This window comes from Lutjanus erythropterus, chromosome 3 (genome assembly GCF_056507025.1).
Source record: "Lutjanus erythropterus isolate fLutEry1 chromosome 3, fLutEry1.hap2, whole genome shotgun sequence".
Lineage (NCBI taxonomy): Eukaryota > Metazoa > Chordata > Actinopteri > Lutjaniformes > Lutjanidae > Lutjanus > Lutjanus erythropterus.
The window spans coordinates 34,871,272-34,889,690 of record NC_139319.1 but is presented as its reverse complement, the minus strand read 5'-3'; the positions used below and the strand labels follow the sequence as shown (position 1 = coordinate 34,889,690).

The 18,419-nt window shown below is 40.0% G+C and overlaps 2 protein-coding genes across 2 annotated transcripts in view; both read left to right on the top strand.

Annotated features, from left to right (window-relative positions):
- Positions 1-11,351, top strand: part of abcc6a (ATP-binding cassette, sub-family C (CFTR/MRP), member 6a) — a 31,859-nt gene extending 20,508 nt beyond the window's left edge. The window contains exons 12-31 of the mRNA XM_084715926.1: positions 518-721; positions 1,341-1,487; positions 2,175-2,262; positions 2,819-2,888; positions 2,980-3,106; positions 3,203-3,379; positions 3,726-3,893; positions 4,128-4,311; positions 4,511-4,595; positions 4,713-4,830; positions 5,943-6,150; positions 6,272-6,582; positions 6,859-7,058; positions 7,203-7,329; positions 7,582-7,683; positions 8,247-8,393; positions 8,524-8,682; positions 8,846-9,012; positions 9,172-9,366; positions 10,037-11,351. Coding sequence (XP_084572052.1) covers positions 518-721; positions 1,341-1,487; positions 2,175-2,262; positions 2,819-2,888; positions 2,980-3,106; positions 3,203-3,379; positions 3,726-3,893; positions 4,128-4,311; positions 4,511-4,595; positions 4,713-4,830; positions 5,943-6,150; positions 6,272-6,582; positions 6,859-7,058; positions 7,203-7,329; positions 7,582-7,683; positions 8,247-8,393; positions 8,524-8,682; positions 8,846-9,012; positions 9,172-9,366; positions 10,037-10,145 — 3,093 coding nt within the window. The 3' untranslated portion in view covers positions 10,146-11,351. The remainder of the gene's footprint in view (positions 1-517; positions 722-1,340; positions 1,488-2,174; positions 2,263-2,818; positions 2,889-2,979; positions 3,107-3,202; positions 3,380-3,725; positions 3,894-4,127; positions 4,312-4,510; positions 4,596-4,712; positions 4,831-5,942; positions 6,151-6,271; positions 6,583-6,858; positions 7,059-7,202; positions 7,330-7,581; positions 7,684-8,246; positions 8,394-8,523; positions 8,683-8,845; positions 9,013-9,171; positions 9,367-10,036) is intronic.
- Positions 11,352-12,044: 693 nt separating this feature from the next.
- cep20 (centrosomal protein 20) lies at positions 12,045-15,809 on the top strand. The gene is made up of 4 exons (XM_084713886.1): positions 12,045-12,125; positions 13,772-13,969; positions 14,262-14,346; positions 15,410-15,809. Exons 1-4 carry the CDS (start codon positions 12,098-12,100, stop codon positions 15,537-15,539), a joined length of 441 nt encoding a protein of 146 aa, XP_084570012.1. The 5' UTR covers positions 12,045-12,097; the 3' UTR covers positions 15,540-15,809.
- Positions 15,810-18,419: the final 2,610 nt, after the last annotated feature.

The window sequence follows — 18,419 nt, the reverse complement described above, 5'->3', positions numbered from 1 at the left end:
TTTCGCTCCAGTAGCCCTGACATCTGGCATGTTGGGTCAGGGATGCCACAGCTGGTTTAGATAGTGGCTGAAGAGCCGTGTGGGTGTTTGGCCTGGATGGTACATTCTCTCTTGTCCTTTTGATGTCTGCCCCATATAACGTGTTTGAAAAACAATGAAAGGAAAGGGTGGGCAGTAGGAAGACATAATTTTTCATTTCTTTGGAAAAACAACAGACGGTTTCTGTAAATTTGGATGCCAATTTAATCGAACTTAGGCTTGAGTGCGGTGACCGCATGCCTGGCCCTTTGTTGTTTCCTTGTCATAAAAATCACTAAAATGTAACAAGCAATAAAATCTTACAGAATTAAACAAATTCCATGATGTTCAGGAAAACTACAGCTGTAACAAGGGCAGACAAACCCATGTTCACAAATGCATGTATTTGCTCTGGTCTGGTAATTGTCACTGTGCCCTAGTTTCAGCTCAGGATAGTTTATTTTCTTTTTAACAGTAAACCTCTCTGTCTGGTCAACAGGAGATTCAGATGAAGTTCATGGACGGCCGCATCAGACTGATGAATGAGATCCTCAACGGGATAAAGATCTTGAAATTCTATGCCTGGGAGAAGGCCTTCCTGGAGCAGGTTTTGGGTCACAGAGAAAAGGAGCTCAAAGCCCTGAAGAAGTCTCAGATCCTTTATTCCATCTCCATTGCATCCTTTAACTCCTCTTCTTTCCTGGTAAGAACACCAAACTCTGAGAGCTACTAATAAAACTCCAAAGTATGTGTACCCAAAGCCTGATATAGCTTAAGGCTTATTGGAATATAATAATAATTTAAAATACGGTGCAAATTTAAAATAAAGTTTTCAAGTCATCCAGAGGGTAACTTGGATATCTGTGGCGATCCAGCCAAGATTTTTTGAGACATTTCACTGAAAACCACAAATGTAAGCCTCATGGTGGCGCTAGTGGAAAAGACAGGGGAACCATGAATGTCTGTACCAAATCTCTCCTTGATCAAGCCAATAGTTGTTGAGATATATTGTGTCTGAACCAAACCACCATGCTGCTAGCTTGGCAAAAAATGAAACAAAAAATGAAATTATATACTTGAGACCTGTTTTTAAAGATTCAGTTGAACAAACGGGCTCGGGGCTGAATGCCACAGACGGGGCGGGGAAGTCAGAGAGCACTGAGAGACAGACTGTTGGTTTTGGTCTTTTCATAGGATATATTGACAATTAGAGAAATTGAGAGTAACACCAGTCTTATCCTTTAAATTACATCTCTAAAGATCCTCCATCACACAAGTCTTTGCCTGTAAAGTTAAAATTTAGCATCTTTTTTATCCCCAAGATTGCCTTTGCCATGTTTGGAGTCTATGTGATGCTCGATGACAGGAACGTCCTGGATGCACAGAAGGTTTTTGTCTCAATGGCACTGATCAACATCCTGAAGACCCCGCTCAGTCAGCTTCCATTCGCTATAAGCACGACTATGCAGGTATGTGACATTTTTGTTTAATACTCATGATTGCTCTGAGATGTTTTGTCCATCTGTCATGGCTGATGAGATGGTTCTATATGGTCGATATAGGTCCGTTAAAGGAAGAATCTGTAATATATTCACTGTAATATATTTATCATAAAATAACCATGATATGCTGCAACACTACACTGCACTCCTCCTTTGAAAATTATATTCCTAGCTGGAATAACAGTTTCAGTTTCCCTTTTTTAATTTGATTATAGTTCAAATGAATGATGAATGTTCAGCGAATGAGTAAGTGTCAGTTTATGAGTCGTAAGAAATCATTAGTGATTTTTTAGAAGGAATAGATGTTTGGAACTGGTAAATTTAGAAATATATTAATGGAGTCTGGCAGGCAGCAAGACAGGTAGCCACTAAATTTTAACCCAATGTGACTCGTCATCGCTTGTTATTGTCAAATTACAATGTGGTGCTCGTCTTGCACTCACACTGCAGGAGACTCTCTCTCTCTATACATAAATATATGTATATATATATATATATATATATATATATATATATATATATATATATATATATATATATATATATATATATATATACATACATATATATATACATATATATATATACATACTCATTTTTGGACGTGTGGTTGCTACATATTGCTCCTTTAACCAACCACTGATTCTGTTTCAGGCTATGGTTTCACTAAGACGGCTGGGAAAGTACCTGTGTTCAGAGGAACTGAAAGTGGACAATGTCTCAAAGACACCATTGAGTTCTGGTGAGAGTTCCACCCATGTATAAACTATTACTTTAAATGAATAAACTACTATACTGCACTGCGTTTAATTTCACCAATTTCCACAATTTGTTCCCCATACTGCATAGTGAAATCACAGGCTGTCATAATCAATATAAGCAGCCCACATGATTTTGTTGTTTATATCTGCGGGGTACCACAGCCGTGTATGGATCATGTGCACTGTCACTTCCTGGGTCCCGAGCTGACTGGTAGACAGGGTAATTATAGGATGTTTCCATTTAGTGGTTGAACATAAATCACAGCATGAATTCAGACATATGATTCATAGAGAAATAAAAAAGAAAATACTGCACTCCTCTGTCTGTAATCTGTCAACACTTCCTAAGACAGCTTGTGAAAAAGCAACAGCTCTGTAATTTGTATGATTAAGCAAATTCACTTGTAATTACGCCCAGGCTGTGCTCCTGACGAGTTACTTCAAGGGGGAAATTTTGTTTTCAAAGTTTGTTTGTCACTGTCCTCAGTGTTCATTGCAGGTTTTGTTAATTTTACTCAATCTTTCTGTCTTGTTTAGATGGGGAGGACGTGGCGATAGAGAACGGCACTTTCAGCTGGTCCGCAGAGGGCCCTCCATGTCTCAAAAGGTAGGTGTAATGAAAGAAGAGTAGAGAAAATGACTAAATCTGCAATAAAACAGAGGGAGACTTACAGGTCAATTCCTCTTTCTGTTGACAGAATCAACATCCACGTGCCACGAGGCTCCCTGGTCGCTGTGGTTGGACATGTGGGCAGTGGAAAGTCCTCTTTGTTGTCCGCCATGCTCGGTGAGACAGAGAAAAGAAGCGGTCGAGTCGCTGTGAAGGTAGTGAGCTCATGTTCCAGGTGCAGGTTCTATTCAGAGTTGCGGGTTTGATTTAATAAATATTGACAGTCTCTCCTCTGACATCTGACTTCGCAGGGCTCTGTGGCGTACGTCCCCCAGCAGGCCTGGATCCAGAACGCCACAGTCCAGGACAACATCATATTCGGCCGTGAAAAACTGAAGACATGGTACCACCGAGTGCTGGATGCCTGCGCACTGCTGCCCGACCTTGACATCCTGCCTGCCGGAGATGCGACAGAAATTGGAGAGAAGGTGTGGAAACTGAGAAATTTAAATTCTAGCAAATTTAAAGGAAAAATCTGTAAAATATTTACTGTAATAAATCATAAAATTGCCATGATATGTCATCAGAGATCAAGGACACATGTTAAGTACAAATTCTTGCTACTCTGACAAGATGCTGCAGTTGTGGTGTCCTCATTTGATATTTCTCCTCTGGGCTGAAATAACTCACTCCTGCAGCTTGCCTAAGCTTCCTTGGGTCTGGGGAAACATCTCACTTCAAACAGGATTTCAGTCTATTTAACATACAGCCGTAAGTCATATTGCTTCTTAAATCTAGTGTTATCTTAACTTTTGAATCACTGTGTCCATGCAGGGACTGAACCTCTCAGGCGGGCAGAAGCAGAGGGTGAGTCTGGCCAGGGCCGTCTACAGAAAGGCTGATGTGTACCTCCTGGATGATCCACTGTCTGCTGTTGATGCACACGTGGGACAACACATCTTTGACAAAGTCATTGGACCCAAAGGAGTCCTCAGAGACAAGGTAATACATGTAACGAAACCTGCAACGTGCAATTCAGCCTCTTCAATTTAGCTGCACAGAGCCAAAACACGGTTTAACAACACCTCAACCACTCGCAAGCATGTGACCTGTGCTATTGTTATCATAATATGGAAACCACCACTTTGCTGACCGTTTTGTTTTCAAGAAAGCCTCAATTTAGTGTTGGATTGTGCTTACATCCTATTTTTCGGACTTGTGTGGCTTGCTATACAGACCCGCATCCTGGTGACCCATGGGATGAGCTTCCTGCCGCAGGCTGACCATATCCTCGTGCTGGTAGATGGAGAAATCACAGAGAGTGGCTCCTACCAGGAGCTGCTCAGCCGCCACGGCGCCTTTGCTGACTTCATCCACACCTTCGCCAACACAGAACGAAAAGAGAGCGCCATACAGAGAGGTGAAGAGACATTTAATAAATAAATGAGACAATTTTCTGTTTACTTGAGGTTTTGACAGTTCTAAAACATTAAAACATCAAAAATACCTTACTAATTTACCTCAGTGTGTGCAGTAATGAGGATTAATATGTTATAAACAATGATAAAAAAAAATAAACAATCAAAATGAAAAAATGATAAACTGTCCTTGCCTTGTAGCTGGTTCCAGGAGGTCCAATGCTCGCCTCAGCATGGTCGACTTCATGCCGTTCTCCAGAGACCTGTCACAAGAGCAGCTCATCGGGTGCGTAAACCAACAAATTGAAATTGTTAAACTGTCATAAAAATGTTTGGCATCCCAAGGATCTTTTTTTTTTTTTTTTTTTATAAAACTGACCTCTGGCCTCTCCATATCCTCCAGGGGTGACACCACTAATACCAACCTGCAGAATATGGAGCCAGTGTCTGAAACAGACCAAGAACAAATACCAGAGGACTTGGGCAAACTGACTGAGGTTGATAAGGCCCGCACTGGAAGAGTAAGTCTGCAAATGGCTTTTGACTTCACCTCAAACTGTGAAATTGTGTAAATTTGGGTATCAGTAGAACACTCCCCTTTTTACTTCAAAATGATTCACGCATTAATGTTTTTAAAGCCACACTAATGAATATTTTAATATTAATGTTCACACATGTATCACACATCTGTACAGGTCTCTTTAGCTCTACAGAGCTTTTTGGCGTCTTTTTTAGTTCATTGTTTTGGTTTTCCACCTCTGACTTAACTGTTTTTGTTCACTCTCACTTCTCACTCATAGCATCATTTTTGTCTGAAGCAGGCAGATTTTTCAGTGAAAACACTGGTGAAGTGAAGTTGGTAGAGACCAAAAACAAAGCTTAAAGAGACTGAATATTGCTCAGAAACTAGGGCATCCGGATGTTTTCCAGGGACTGTCGCTGTTTTTGGTGACCTGTTCCTGGCTGGAGCTGTCCCCAGAAATGTCCCCTTTTTTACTGTGAGTTTAAAAAAAGACAGCAAAATAAAGTAATATTTTATGTGGCCAGAAAGGCCGGGCAGCAGAGCATACCAGTTAGTCTGTTTTGGCCAACAGAGGCTGTTGTTCACTGCACCATAGTGGCTTTATGTCACTCTTTGTTTTCTACCAACTACTGGCTCGTGTTCATTTTGGAAAAAATTGCTGTGGAAAACTCAGCCAGAGGATGTTCTGTATTTTACCGTAGCCTCACTCACCCTGGCAGTGTATGACTTTATGGCACTGTTAACAGAGTTACCCAATTTGCACCATATTTCATAACAATGCAGCAGTTACCACATTCAAATTATATGAAACTGAAATGCACCCCCCCCCTCCCTTTTTCTTTCATAGATAATAACACTGGTTATTTTAATGATGAATTCAGCCTGAATGATGATTTCAGAAATCCAGTCAACAGAAAAACACAACTCTGTATCTGCTTTCTAACTGTTTTCTAACACGTTTGGCTTATCAGCTTCAGAGGTGTCAGTGTTGTGTCTACAGCTTGTTTCTGCTGCCCCCGAGTGGATAAAACTCTCTTGTTGCATGAACATGACAGACCATAAGACTGAATTTACTAACTACAACCACTTTTTGTGTTTTTTCCACAACAGGTGAGGTTGGAGATGTACAAGAAGTACTTCAAGACCATCGGCTTGGCCATCATCATTCCCATCGTCTTCCTGTATGCCTTTCAGCAGGGTGCCTCTTTGGCCTACAACTACTGGCTCAGCATGTGGGCTGATGATCCAGTTGTTAATGGCACCCAGATCGATACAGACCTAAAACTGACCGTGTTTGGGGCACTGGGCTTTGTGCAAGGTCAGTTAGCACCACAGCATTAAAAAAAAATCTAGATATGATAAAATACAAAAGATTTAGGTAGCTTTATTGAACTCATCCTCAGATCTGATTTAATCAAACACCTTTCCATTCTCTTCAGGTATTGCTATCTTTGGTACGACTGTCGCCATCTCCATCTGCGGCATCATCGCCTCTCGCCACTTGCACATGGACCTGCTGATCAATGTGCTGCGCTCTCCGATGTCTTTCTTTGAGTGCACGCCCAGCGGCAACCTACTCAACCGCTTTGCCAAAGAGATCGACGCCATCGACTGCATGGTCCCTGATGGCTTGAAGATGATGCTGAGCTACGTCTTTAAACTGATGGAGGTCTGCATCATTGTGCTGATGGCGACGCCTTTTGCGGCTGTGATCATCCTGCCTCTCGCCTTCCTCTACGCCTTCGTCCAGGTACATTTTCCATCCAACATTGAAACTCTCCACTGAGGACTTTGATCTTTATGTTTTCTTTGAGAGCATAAGCTGGGCTCCATTACAGCGTGTTATTGGAAAGCTCTGTGCTCCAAAACCAACCCTGCTGATTTTGCCATTCACTTGTGTTTTGTTCCCCCACCTGCTGACATAGATGTTACACACATTCACTTTGAATTATGGGAAAGCCCTCGGCGCTCCCTGTTGGCTTCGCTCATTAAAGCTGGTGTTTTACTTTTCCACTGTGGGCTACAGAGCTTCTACGTTGCCACATCCTGTCAGCTGCGGAGGCTGGAAGCTGTGAGCCGTTCACCCATCTACACTCACTTCAACGAGACGGTGCAGGGCGCCAGTGTCATCCGGGCCTTTGGCGAGCAGTCCAGGTTCATTTTGCAGGCCAATGAGAGGGTTGACTTCAATCAAACGTCCTACTTCCCACGATTTGTGGCCACACGGTGAGATGATGTGTGACCAATATAATGTGCTTTATTGCATTTACTTTGATGATTCACAGCATCAAGAACTGCTGCGATTGCTTTATGTTATATGATTAAACAAAATGACTTCTGCCCACTGCTAAATCAGTGTTATATCCACAGGTGGCTGGCAGTCAATCTGGAGTTTGTTGGTAATGGTGTGGTCTTAGCTGCTGCCATTCTCTCTGTGATGGGAAAAAGCACCCTGAGCCCAGGCATCGTTGGTTTGGCTGTGTCACACTCCCTCCAGGTAAGAGGCAGCATGCCCACTGACACGCTCACACACGGCTCACACAGTAGCACTGGAGCTGTGCCAAGACCCGACTTAATAACACCGAAGACAGCCAATTTCACACACCGCACAGCATTGTGGGGCATATTCCAGTTGCATGCTACACATGGCAATTAGAGGTTAAACTGGGGAAAAAGTTAAATATACTGTAAATGCATGGCTTTGCATCAAAATTATTTAAAATAAACTTCACTGCTTTGGATGTTGCAGGTGACCGGAATCCTGAGTTGGATCGTGAGATCCTGGACTGACGTTGAAAACAACATTGTCTCTGTGGAGAGGGTCAACGAGTACGCTGATACTCCTAAAGAGGTCAGTATTCCCACAACACACGCATACACGAATGCATAATGAGTTTTAGACTGGATTGCATGACCAATCAATTTCATCTAAGATAAGTTCTAATCAGAGTTAGCAAAATTGGGTTTAATGCTTTTAATGCTTGCTCACCAAAATGAAAATGCAAAAATAATACATTCCAGTGCTGTTGTGACCCATAAATATAAAAGAAAAATGGGAAACTTGATTAACTTTCAGCTGCTTTGTATTCTTTAATAAAATGTTTACTAATTAATGTCAGCTTAAAAGTTCACAAAGTGATACATTATTTGTTAGCTAACATTAGCTAAAACATTAACAAAATGTTACATTGTTTTCTAAGTTGCATTAGCTAAGAAGTTAAAGTTTTGAGCTACGTTAAAAGTTTGGTGTCATATAGTTTAAAGTCAAATCATGATTTAATCATATTTAAAAATTTGTTTTAGCCTAAGTGCTACATTACAGTAACAGATCACTGCTCAGGACACTAAATCCAACACCAACCAACGAGAGTGCTTTTTTGTTCTCCACTCACCCTTTGTTATTGTCTCATTCAGGCCAGTTGGACCATAGAGGGCAGCTCTTTGCCACCAGCCTGGCCCCAGACAGGTACTTTAGAGTTCCAGGACTACGGGCTGCAGTACCGTAAAGGTCTTGAGTTGGCTCTGAAGGGCATTACCTTGAATATTCAGGAAAGAGAGAGGGTGAGTCATCATGTCTGATAAACACAGTTTGCAATCTTTACCAGTCTTGTGCCCAGATCACTTAAACTGCTTGAATTGTAGAATTACTGTGTGTCACTCATAAATTCTGACTTAAAACTTTATTTTCCAGGTTGGAATTGTGGGTAGGACAGGAGCGGGGAAGTCCTCACTTGCCCTGGGAATCTTCAGGATTTTAGAGGCAGCAAAGGGAAAGATCTTCATAGATGGAGTCAACATCGCAGACATCGGACTCCATGACCTCAGATCACGCATTACAATCATTCCTCAGGTACGACAGCAGTAATAACAGAAACTGAGCTCTGGCTTTCATCACATAAACTGTTTGCAATAGCTGCAGCCCATATCCATTGTAAAATAAGCCATATTTAATAAAACTGTTCCTAATCTGGACGGTCTGGACGGTGAATAACATCTGCGGTCCTCTCTCCCAGGACCCTGTCCTGTTCTCAGGCTCCCTCCGCATGAACCTCGACCCCTTTGACACCTACACCGACGAAGAGGTTTGGCGTTCGCTGGAGCTTGCCCACCTCAAAAACTTTGTCTCTAACTTGCCTGACAAGCTCAACCATGAATGCTCAGAGGGAGGAGAAAACCTAAGGTACGCATGAGTACACTAATGTGACACACTGCAAGGCAGGCAAACCACCAACCATTGTCTGGCCTAGTCAGCCACTAATATATCATGAGAGAGATCTTCACACAAAGCTACAGGATACATAGGGGATAGAAACTAACATCCAACTCATTGTCTGTACAGTCTGGGACAGCGTCAGCTCGTGTGCTTGGCCCGGGCCCTGCTGAGGAAAACCAAGATCCTGGTTTTGGACGAGGCGACAGCTGCTGTGGATCTGGAGACAGACACACTGATCCAGTCAACAATCCGCACACAGTTTGAAGACTGCACCGTCCTGACCATCGCTCACCGTCTCAACACCATTATGGACTACACCAGGTACTCTACATTACAGTTCTTGTTCTTAAAGATGCTGGATAAAGTTGCACCTACTCAAGTCAGAGGAGTGTGAATAGTGGTATTTTAGAGACAACACAATTCTTTACCAAATACATTCATTTAGGTTCAGTCCTACAATCCAAAAACTGCATTTAATGAAATGCTAATCACATGTTATAGACCTGGACCAAGGTTATCATACTTAACTAAAGCTGAATTAAAAATGTACCATATATCCGTGTACTAAGGCTTTGAGTGATCTGCAGCAGCTGTGGCCTCAACTCCCACACAGGGCCCTGTTCTGCATATCATTCCTCTCTCTCACCCTTTCATGTTATCTGTTCAGCTGTCATTTCTAAATCAAGGCCCAAAAACAAACAACTTTTTATTTTACTGAAATAAACAATTTTGAACAATAATGTAACATTTTCAAACAATAAAAACTAAACTGAAATGAGCATGCATGCTCTGAAAACTGAACTGAGAGTGAAACTGACCTGAATTGAATTGAAAACAAAAATTTAAATCAAAACAAAAAACACAAAGCTTTAATAACTCAGGCCTGGACACCACAGAAACCACAGCTTTATCACACACGTAGTTAGATCAGGTGCAATATAAACAAAATCTGGATCTAAAACCCATCTTTCTTCTCTTTGCTGTTTCACAGAGTGATCGTCATGGACCGAGGCCACATTGCTGAGATGGACTCTCCAGCCAACCTCATCGCACAGCGGGGACAGTTCTACCGAATGTGCCGGGAAGCCGGGCTGGCCTAGGTCTTTGTCAGGCATCGCAAGCATGGAGCCGGTGTCCTGACGTGAAGATGTGGCACCTTATTTGTGTGGCTCTCCAACACACGTTAAATCGGGCCATTCCAAGATTTGTGGCAGCTCCAAACTCCTTTCCCCATGAGGGCATTGTCCATGAATCTCACACACAGACATGCTGTCCTAAGTCAGGAAAAGACATTAACCTCAGATGATGAACACTCAAAAGAAAGCTACAGTGGATTGTTGGGAGTCTTCAAGCTATAAATATTGTATATAGAGCAGTGGGGTCCGTTTATTCCATGAAAGGGTTAAGCCAAGAGCTGGAATGAAAGAGTACCACAAATCTTAAGGATTTTCATTCTCTTTTTGAATGGGAGCTATATTATTTTTGTAGTTTTTGTAAGTGTTATAAAGCACATGACATATTTTTTTGATGTTGTCTCAGGCTTAAATGTTGATGTTTACTCACACTTTCTCTAGCCTTGTATACAAAAAAGAGGCAGTTTTGTACTTGTAAATTGATAGAAATCTATTTTGTCTTCTTGTCCCAGAAACTGGGACAGGAAACACTCTTGACACACTAACCTTCAAAAGGTTCACCCTGGCAAACGCAGGGGAAGTGAGGTTTTCTCAGCCTTCAAAATCCGAGCTGGAAGCAGCCAATTTGGAGTTTTTATATGTCAGGGAAAAGAGGAAAACATTGAAGTGAGCCAAGACATTAGCAATCGTCCAACTATGTTGCGGCTGTTGTTTATTTCTGTCTAAGTAAACACATAAAAAGTCAATAGAGACCTTGAAGGTCAGATTTAACCTGACGCCGGTAGTGAAAACCACCATGAATGAAGAGAACGTCTCAAAACAATGGTGATAAATCTTGGTGTGATTGTCTCGCTGCCACACACAACTCAGGCCATACACACATATGGAGAGAAGAAAAAAAAATCAGTATTGTTCTTTTGGTGCTGACATGACAGAAAGAGAAGAGGCATTTACTGTTTTTGTCTTACTGGTTTAGACAATATATTCTGAGAGAAACCCTATAGTTTATTTATGTCATATGACAAAATGTATTAAGTGTCCTTAAAATTCTGAGGATTGTATTATATTTATACTTTTTATAACAAGCTTGTTAATTTTTTCACTGACTATTTACTGTTAATGTACTGTCTTGATCCATACATCATGCTGGATAATAAAATTTATTTGATTCTACAGTACGGTTATGCTTGAATTAATGTCTTTGTAAATATCAAATAGAGGTGCACAGAGACGCCATTATCTGTCTCTGTATCTGTATTCAGATAGAATACTGCATGGTTTATAATGAAAGTCACGTTAAATCAGGCAAATGTTTTATTTTCTAATCTAATATTTATTGGCAATGCAATTGCTGCCCTTTAAAAGCATCAGGATGATTTAATATTGGCATGCAATTATTGAAATATATTTGATATATTTACAGTGAGCAGGTCATTATTGTGAAATACACCCCTCCAGGATGATCCAACACTCCTCCAGGGGTCCTGCATTATCCTGTTGCAATTCATTTCACAACAATGGCCAGCTCACTGTACATTATCCTTAACATTGACAGGGTGATTCAAGACCCTTCTGCTTTGTGTTAGGTTTCTGCACCACCCGGTCAGGATTTATGTCACAATAATGGTGCATTCGCTGAACATTATCCCTTACCTGTCAGAAATATGAGGAAGAAAGAAGGCATTTTATTTAAAACCTAGGAAAGTGAAATGCTTTGGAATTTGCGTATTTCAATATCTAAAACTAACTTATACGATTTAGAAGCTAAGTTTTGTTGTTGTTTTGTGTTTTTGATAAGGCATTCTGATCCATACCTCATACCAGCTGGTGGCGGTAATGCACCAAATCAGTATTTACTAAGCGCCAATGAACCTCAAAAAAAGGAGGAGAAGAAGAAGAGTTTGTTTACAGTTGTTGCAATGGCGACCATCACTGAACTGAAGTGTGGTAAGCGCCCACTTTCATTCGTAATTTTGTCCAGTTATTACATTCTTCAATTAAACTAGAGTAGATAAATGACAAATCATTTTACTGGACGCGTTAGTCAAATTACCAGTAGCGCTGGATACCAAAGTGAACATTAGCTTAACCACAACAACATGACGCCCTCGTGTGTGCGTGTCTCCATTCAAAAATCCAACAGTTTTAATAGACAAGTGGTCATAGTTGTCAGGATTTGATGTCTAAAAGCGACTCAACGCTCTCGATAATGCTGAAATCTAGCTACTCTTCAATTCGGCATATATAAATACGACCTAGGTACCACATATTTTTAGGTTTTCCTGGATTTCACACTGCTCGCCAGCTGAAATAAACACTCGCTAACAGCGTTTACGGTTTGCCCAAATATGCGGTAATTTCTAATATTTGCCGCTCACATTAACGTCTCAACGACGGATAGCTGCTACTTTGTTAACATGTCCATTTGAACGTCTTAAGACGTTTAAAATACGGTGCAAGAAACTTCATCAATTTCTGAGGGGAAACTCTTCATACAATCATTGGAGGAGAGAAAAATGATACAACACTCAGTCTACCGTGTATGAACTGAGGATAAGAAATAATATGTTTTTTTTTAATTAAGTAACCTGCTGAATTTTAAGAAAGTTTGGGAAAGCAAGAATTGGGTGTTTTGTTTCGGGTTAAGATCCCCTCTTATTAATAGCGACATTTTCAGTGCAGCTAAGGGTTATTTTTAACATAATGGTGATGTGAGTTAAATTTTACATCATGACTGTCATGTAAAAAAAAAATCTAATGTAACTTTTAACTCATGAACAATACAGAACTTTCCATAAGCGTCTGTGTTTTGCCATACAAAGCATCACCTACCAGGGGAATACAGCAGGGGGTGCGTTTCTTGGCAGACTGGCTTGCTGTGAAAAGCGCACCTAACCCCCCCTCTAACAGGTGTGTGTGTGTGTGTGTGTGTGTGTGTGTGTGTGTGTGTGTGTGCGTGCGTGCGTGCGTGCGTGCGTGTGTGTGTGTGTGTCCTGCCCAGTACAGAGCATAGAGTTCTCTTCAGTGTTTGACAAATATTAGCAAAATAATTTATGACAATTGGCATTGTGATATGCAATTTCAGATATTTATAATTACAATTACGTCTAGAAAAAAATGCAATTGCAGATGCACACAAATGTATTATGAATATATGTTGGAATGGATTTCATTTTGGATATTTGAAATTAAAATTATGTCTTGTTTGAATGAATTTTATTGCAAATATCTAGATTGTTTTTTTCTAGATATCAAAAATGTAATTGTGATTATCTGAAATTAAACGCCTAGCACACATGAATGGTAAAAATGTCATTTGTCCCTCAGAAGAATATCATTGTCATTACTGGGAAGAACTGAATTATGGATATCTGCAAGTCTACCCAGTCTAGCTATTAAATGTTAAAATTGTCAGACATACAAATTTCACTTATTAATTGTGGATGCAGAATGTAGATGTATTGGTCCAATCTGTGTTCAATAACCTACCACATCGGGACACAAACTCCCATTTATTTGGTCAGAGTCAGAGGGTCGGTTAACAAACCTAATACCTGACTTCTTTTTAATCCAATAAAACCTGAATATTTTAGCCGTGCGAGAAACGCTGGAGTCCCGTGGTGTGCTGGGCCAACTGAAGGCTCGTATCCGGGCAGAGGTGTTCAGCGCCCTGGATGACCAGCGAGAACCTCGTCCGCCGCTGTCCCACGAGAACCTGCTCATCAACGAGCTCATCCGGGAGTACCTGGAGTTCAACAAGTACAGATACACAGCGTCAGTACTGACAGCAGGTGGGTGGAAAGATGCCAACATAACTAGTGTTTTTACAAACATTACCATTTACTGCACTTTTACTGAGGTATTACTTCATACATTATATATAGAACATACTGTCCTATGTTTTGGTTGTTATCCCCGTTAAAAGCTTATGGGATTAATCACTTTATGGTCAATAGGGTAAAAACAATACCAGTTTTTCAAAGCTGGGAAGATGCCAAAGCAGCTGCTGTTTTAAAACTTAACCAATCACTATTGTAGAGCAAAATGTACCGATCCTAAACTCAGTCCTGTTTGTTTTCTCAGAGTCAGGCCAACCTGAAGTTTCTTTGGACAGACAGTTCCTGGCAAATGAGCTCAAAGTCACAGAGGATGTAAGCTCCAAGTCTGTGTAAGTACAGCCTGCTCTCCAACACAGTGTTCAGATATTTAATGGGCTCTCTGGGGGTATGATCAGATATGGAATAAAAATCTCAAAAGCTCTGTGACCATCAGAGGTCCATGTTGAAAGAAAAAAAATTCAATAATATCAGTTTGTCCTCACCACTGCTTTGGAAAAATATGACTTTTAGTTTGTGTTGTGAAATCCTACATTTCTCTGGGGGGTCATAGTTCAGTTAATGTGGCTCAGAAAATGCTTCAGGGTTGCAGTCATACTCATATGACTGATCTCTTCTGCTTGTATCTGTGCTCCATCAGGGAAAATTGAAAAACACATAATTATTGGATAGAACATGTGCCAGCGTGACCATAATGACCTGGGTCTGGTTCTGGTCCAGGACTTAAACAGTCAACCCATTTTCTCTCACTCAGTCTCCTTTAATGTATACAAGCACACCATTCAAAGTTGGCCCCTGCTACTCGGCTCTACGAACAAGAGAAGCTGACAAAAAATTGCGAGTGATTATAACAGGGGGAGGCACCATCAACAAGAAGAAAGTAGTGAATCAGAAAAATAAAATGTAATTTTCTGATTGTTTCCTAGCAGTTACATTCTATAGCGCAAGTAAACACACCAAACCACCCATACAGTGCCAGATTTTGTGTAAATACAGCCAAAGCAATTCTAAGTCTGCTCCGTCTCTGTGTGTACATATGTAAAACTCTTTCTGCAGCTCTCACAGACCGAGAGCACATGAAAGAAACAGATGGCAGTCTAAGATTCATCACAACATTTTTGTAGAGTCCCAACCTTAAAACCTGCACACTGATATTGGCTGGGGGCTACACACCAATGCCACACAGACTGAAGCCCAGAAATGTTAAGAGCACAACAAAATAAGAGAAGGCAGAGGGCAGTGTCTCTGCAGATACAGACACCACCACACAGTTGTTGTGGGTTTATGCATTGTTTTTTTGCTTGTTTGTTTGTTTGTTTTTAGAAAATGCTGCATATTATGTCTTTAAAAAAATAATAAAATGTTAATCACAACTTTTCATATTTTATTTTCCAGACCTCTTCTCTATGGCTTGGTGAGCCACTTCATGAACAGCAGTGATAGTGGAGGAAAGACGTTTCTGCGGGGAGCCTCTCTGCCAGCTGGGACTACTGCCAGCAACACAGTACCTGCACCTGATGCCTAAAGGTTGATGCACTGATAATTGGAACAGCATGGACCGAAAGGACACTTTTTACACTCCAACAGATGGCATGAAATGTTACAGCATCTCATTGAATTTTAAAGATATTATCCTCCTAGTTTCAGAGTTCATAGTTTTTCACTGAGTTTTCACAGTCGACAGGCATTACAGCATGTAGCGTATGAATTCTGCTGAGCTGATAAAAATGCATCAAGTCTTCGTGTTGCTTTTAAGTGTAATTTGCCAATGATCCCAGGTGGCCTTCTTGTTCTGGCTTTAGGTTTAGCATCAGGAAAAAGTTGAGATAACATTCTTCCATGTCTTCTCTATTCTAATGTACAAATGACTGATACTTTTATATGGTCTTTTAATTGTTCAGAAATAAATGTTTTATATTTATTCACTACATTGAAAAATATAATGTGTGGAAGTGCTTTTAAAAAAAAAAAAAAATACATTTATTGAATTTTCCAAAATTAAAACAGAAACAATAAGTAAACTTAAAGATTTACATACACATACTCCAACAAGCAAACAAAACAAACACAACAAATCAAAATATACAAAGTTTACACTACAGTTTCCTCATTGTCAAGCGCTCAGCGAACATCTTGGTTGGTGACTTTCAAGATATTTAATAAAATGTCCTCATATTTTAAAAAACTTCTGTATTTTCCCTTTGGTGGCATAAGTCAGCTTTTCCATGGCTAAACAGCTTGAAATAACCTTTAAACCAGAGTCCAACTGTAGGTGCCTCTGTGCTCTTCCAGGCAGTTGCAATACAGTGTTTAGCCTGAAGCAGTGGTGGACAAAGTACTCAACCCCAGTACTTGAGTCAAAGTATAGATACTCCTGGTCAAATATTATTCAACTACAAGTGAAAGTTGCTCAGTCACAATTTTACTTGAGTTAAAGTACTAGAGTACTTGGTTTTAAAAATACTTAAGTATTCAAAGGTACATGTTTTTAAAAAATACTTAAGTATTCAAAAGTACAAATTACAAAGTACATTTTCTAATATCAATACATGCTGTATTGTTTTCATGATGCATTTACAGAAGCTTGTATCTCTGAAACCATCTAATGATTCACTGACCTGCTTGTAGAACCACTCTGCTACACAAAGACTATAGAAACACCTATAAAAACTTCAGCAGAGAAATACAATCAAAAACAAAAAGGACAGTTATTGTCATTTTCTGATGTAACTGTATTAAAATTACTGCATTAAAGCAGATTGAAGCTAACTGTAAGGAGTTCAACAAGTCTGTTAAATAACTGAGATTTCTTTCTGTCTTCAGAGGCAGTATATATACATGAATTATGCTGTATTTTTCACCCCGATAAAAACAATCCAACTTTAAAAGCTACCTGGAATAATGAATAATTATAATAACATCTTGAGATTTAATTTAGTCTTTCTCCTGCCGTCACCATTACAGCTTTTTGTTTGAATGAAAGAGGGAGAGCTTGCTTATGCTTGTTAGTGCGTCTGGATGATGTATTTCCACTTTTACATCAGTCCCATTTGAGAGGAGCTACTGTGATTGGTTTCTTTCTGTGAGGAACACAACATGTGACCAATTGCATTTTAGAAAAGAAAAAACAGCAACAGCTGACTTCAATGATGTGCTCAGTCAAAAAGTAACAACAACCTTCCTAGAAATGTAGTGGAGTCAAAAGTACAATATTTGTCTTTGAAATGTAGTGGAGTGAAAGTCAGAAGTTTCCAAAAAAACAAATACTCAAGTAAAGTACAGATACTTAAAAAATGTACTTAAGTACAGTACTCAAGTAAATCTACTTCGTTACTGTCCACCACTGGCCTGAAGTGAGCATAAAATGGCAATTTTTTTATTAGCACCTGTCATTTTTAACATCGGTGGAGGTAGTCCAAGGATAAATAGCTGGGGGCAGATGGGTAACCTAATATAGAGATAATACCCGAAATAGTTTGTATGACCTCTTCCCAGAATTTTTTAAATTTTGGGGCAGCTCTAAAGGCAGTGGATTAATGTACCTTCTTCCAGGCCACATTTAATACATGAATCTGATTATTATCATAATGATGTAACATGGAGGGATTTACATGTGTACGCATAATCCATTTAAATTGTATAAACTTAAATCTGGTATTGATTGTCTGGTTCTGTGCATCTTGACAGACTCTACCTCTAAGTCACTAGACCATGCCAATCTATTGTCATCTGAAGATTCTTTAGATTTAGCTACAATCATTTTATACAAAAGGGAAACCTGGCCGCGGCCTTGAAGATGATCTAATACAGCTTTTTCAAGGCTAGACAGAGGAGGTCTACAAGAGGACTGTTTAAGTGCTGTTAAAATGTAACTCCTTATTTGGGAAGTGCCATATTAAAGGCTACCACATGGTGGCAACCTCACCAAAGGAAGAGAAAGATTACTGCTGCCAAAGGACTGAGCAGTGAAACTGTTGTAATTGTTGCAGCCTCATAGCCACTATCTGTTCATCTCTAACATGTGGTGTTGTGCATAAAAACAAGGTATTCTGATTGCATTGATATAATGGTTAAAATGATCTTATTACTTGCATGATATCAAGTCAACAATATAAAGGGTTGGAGTTTTAACCTTTTATTTGAAATTTAGAACTATTGATTGCAGTCAGAACTGTATGTGCAAGTACAGCATGCACTTTTGAGCATTTCCTGTATGTCGTCATTACAGCACTTTTGAAATAGTGCTGAATAACCTGAACGCTTTCTAAATTCACATTCAGTTACTTTCCTGTAATTGTCTTAACATTTTTGTCACTCATTGTGTTGGTCAGTGCAGACAAACCCGCCCACGTTGCCCCCGCTCCCTTTGCATTTGAGCTGGTCTGAGATGTTTCTACCAATAATA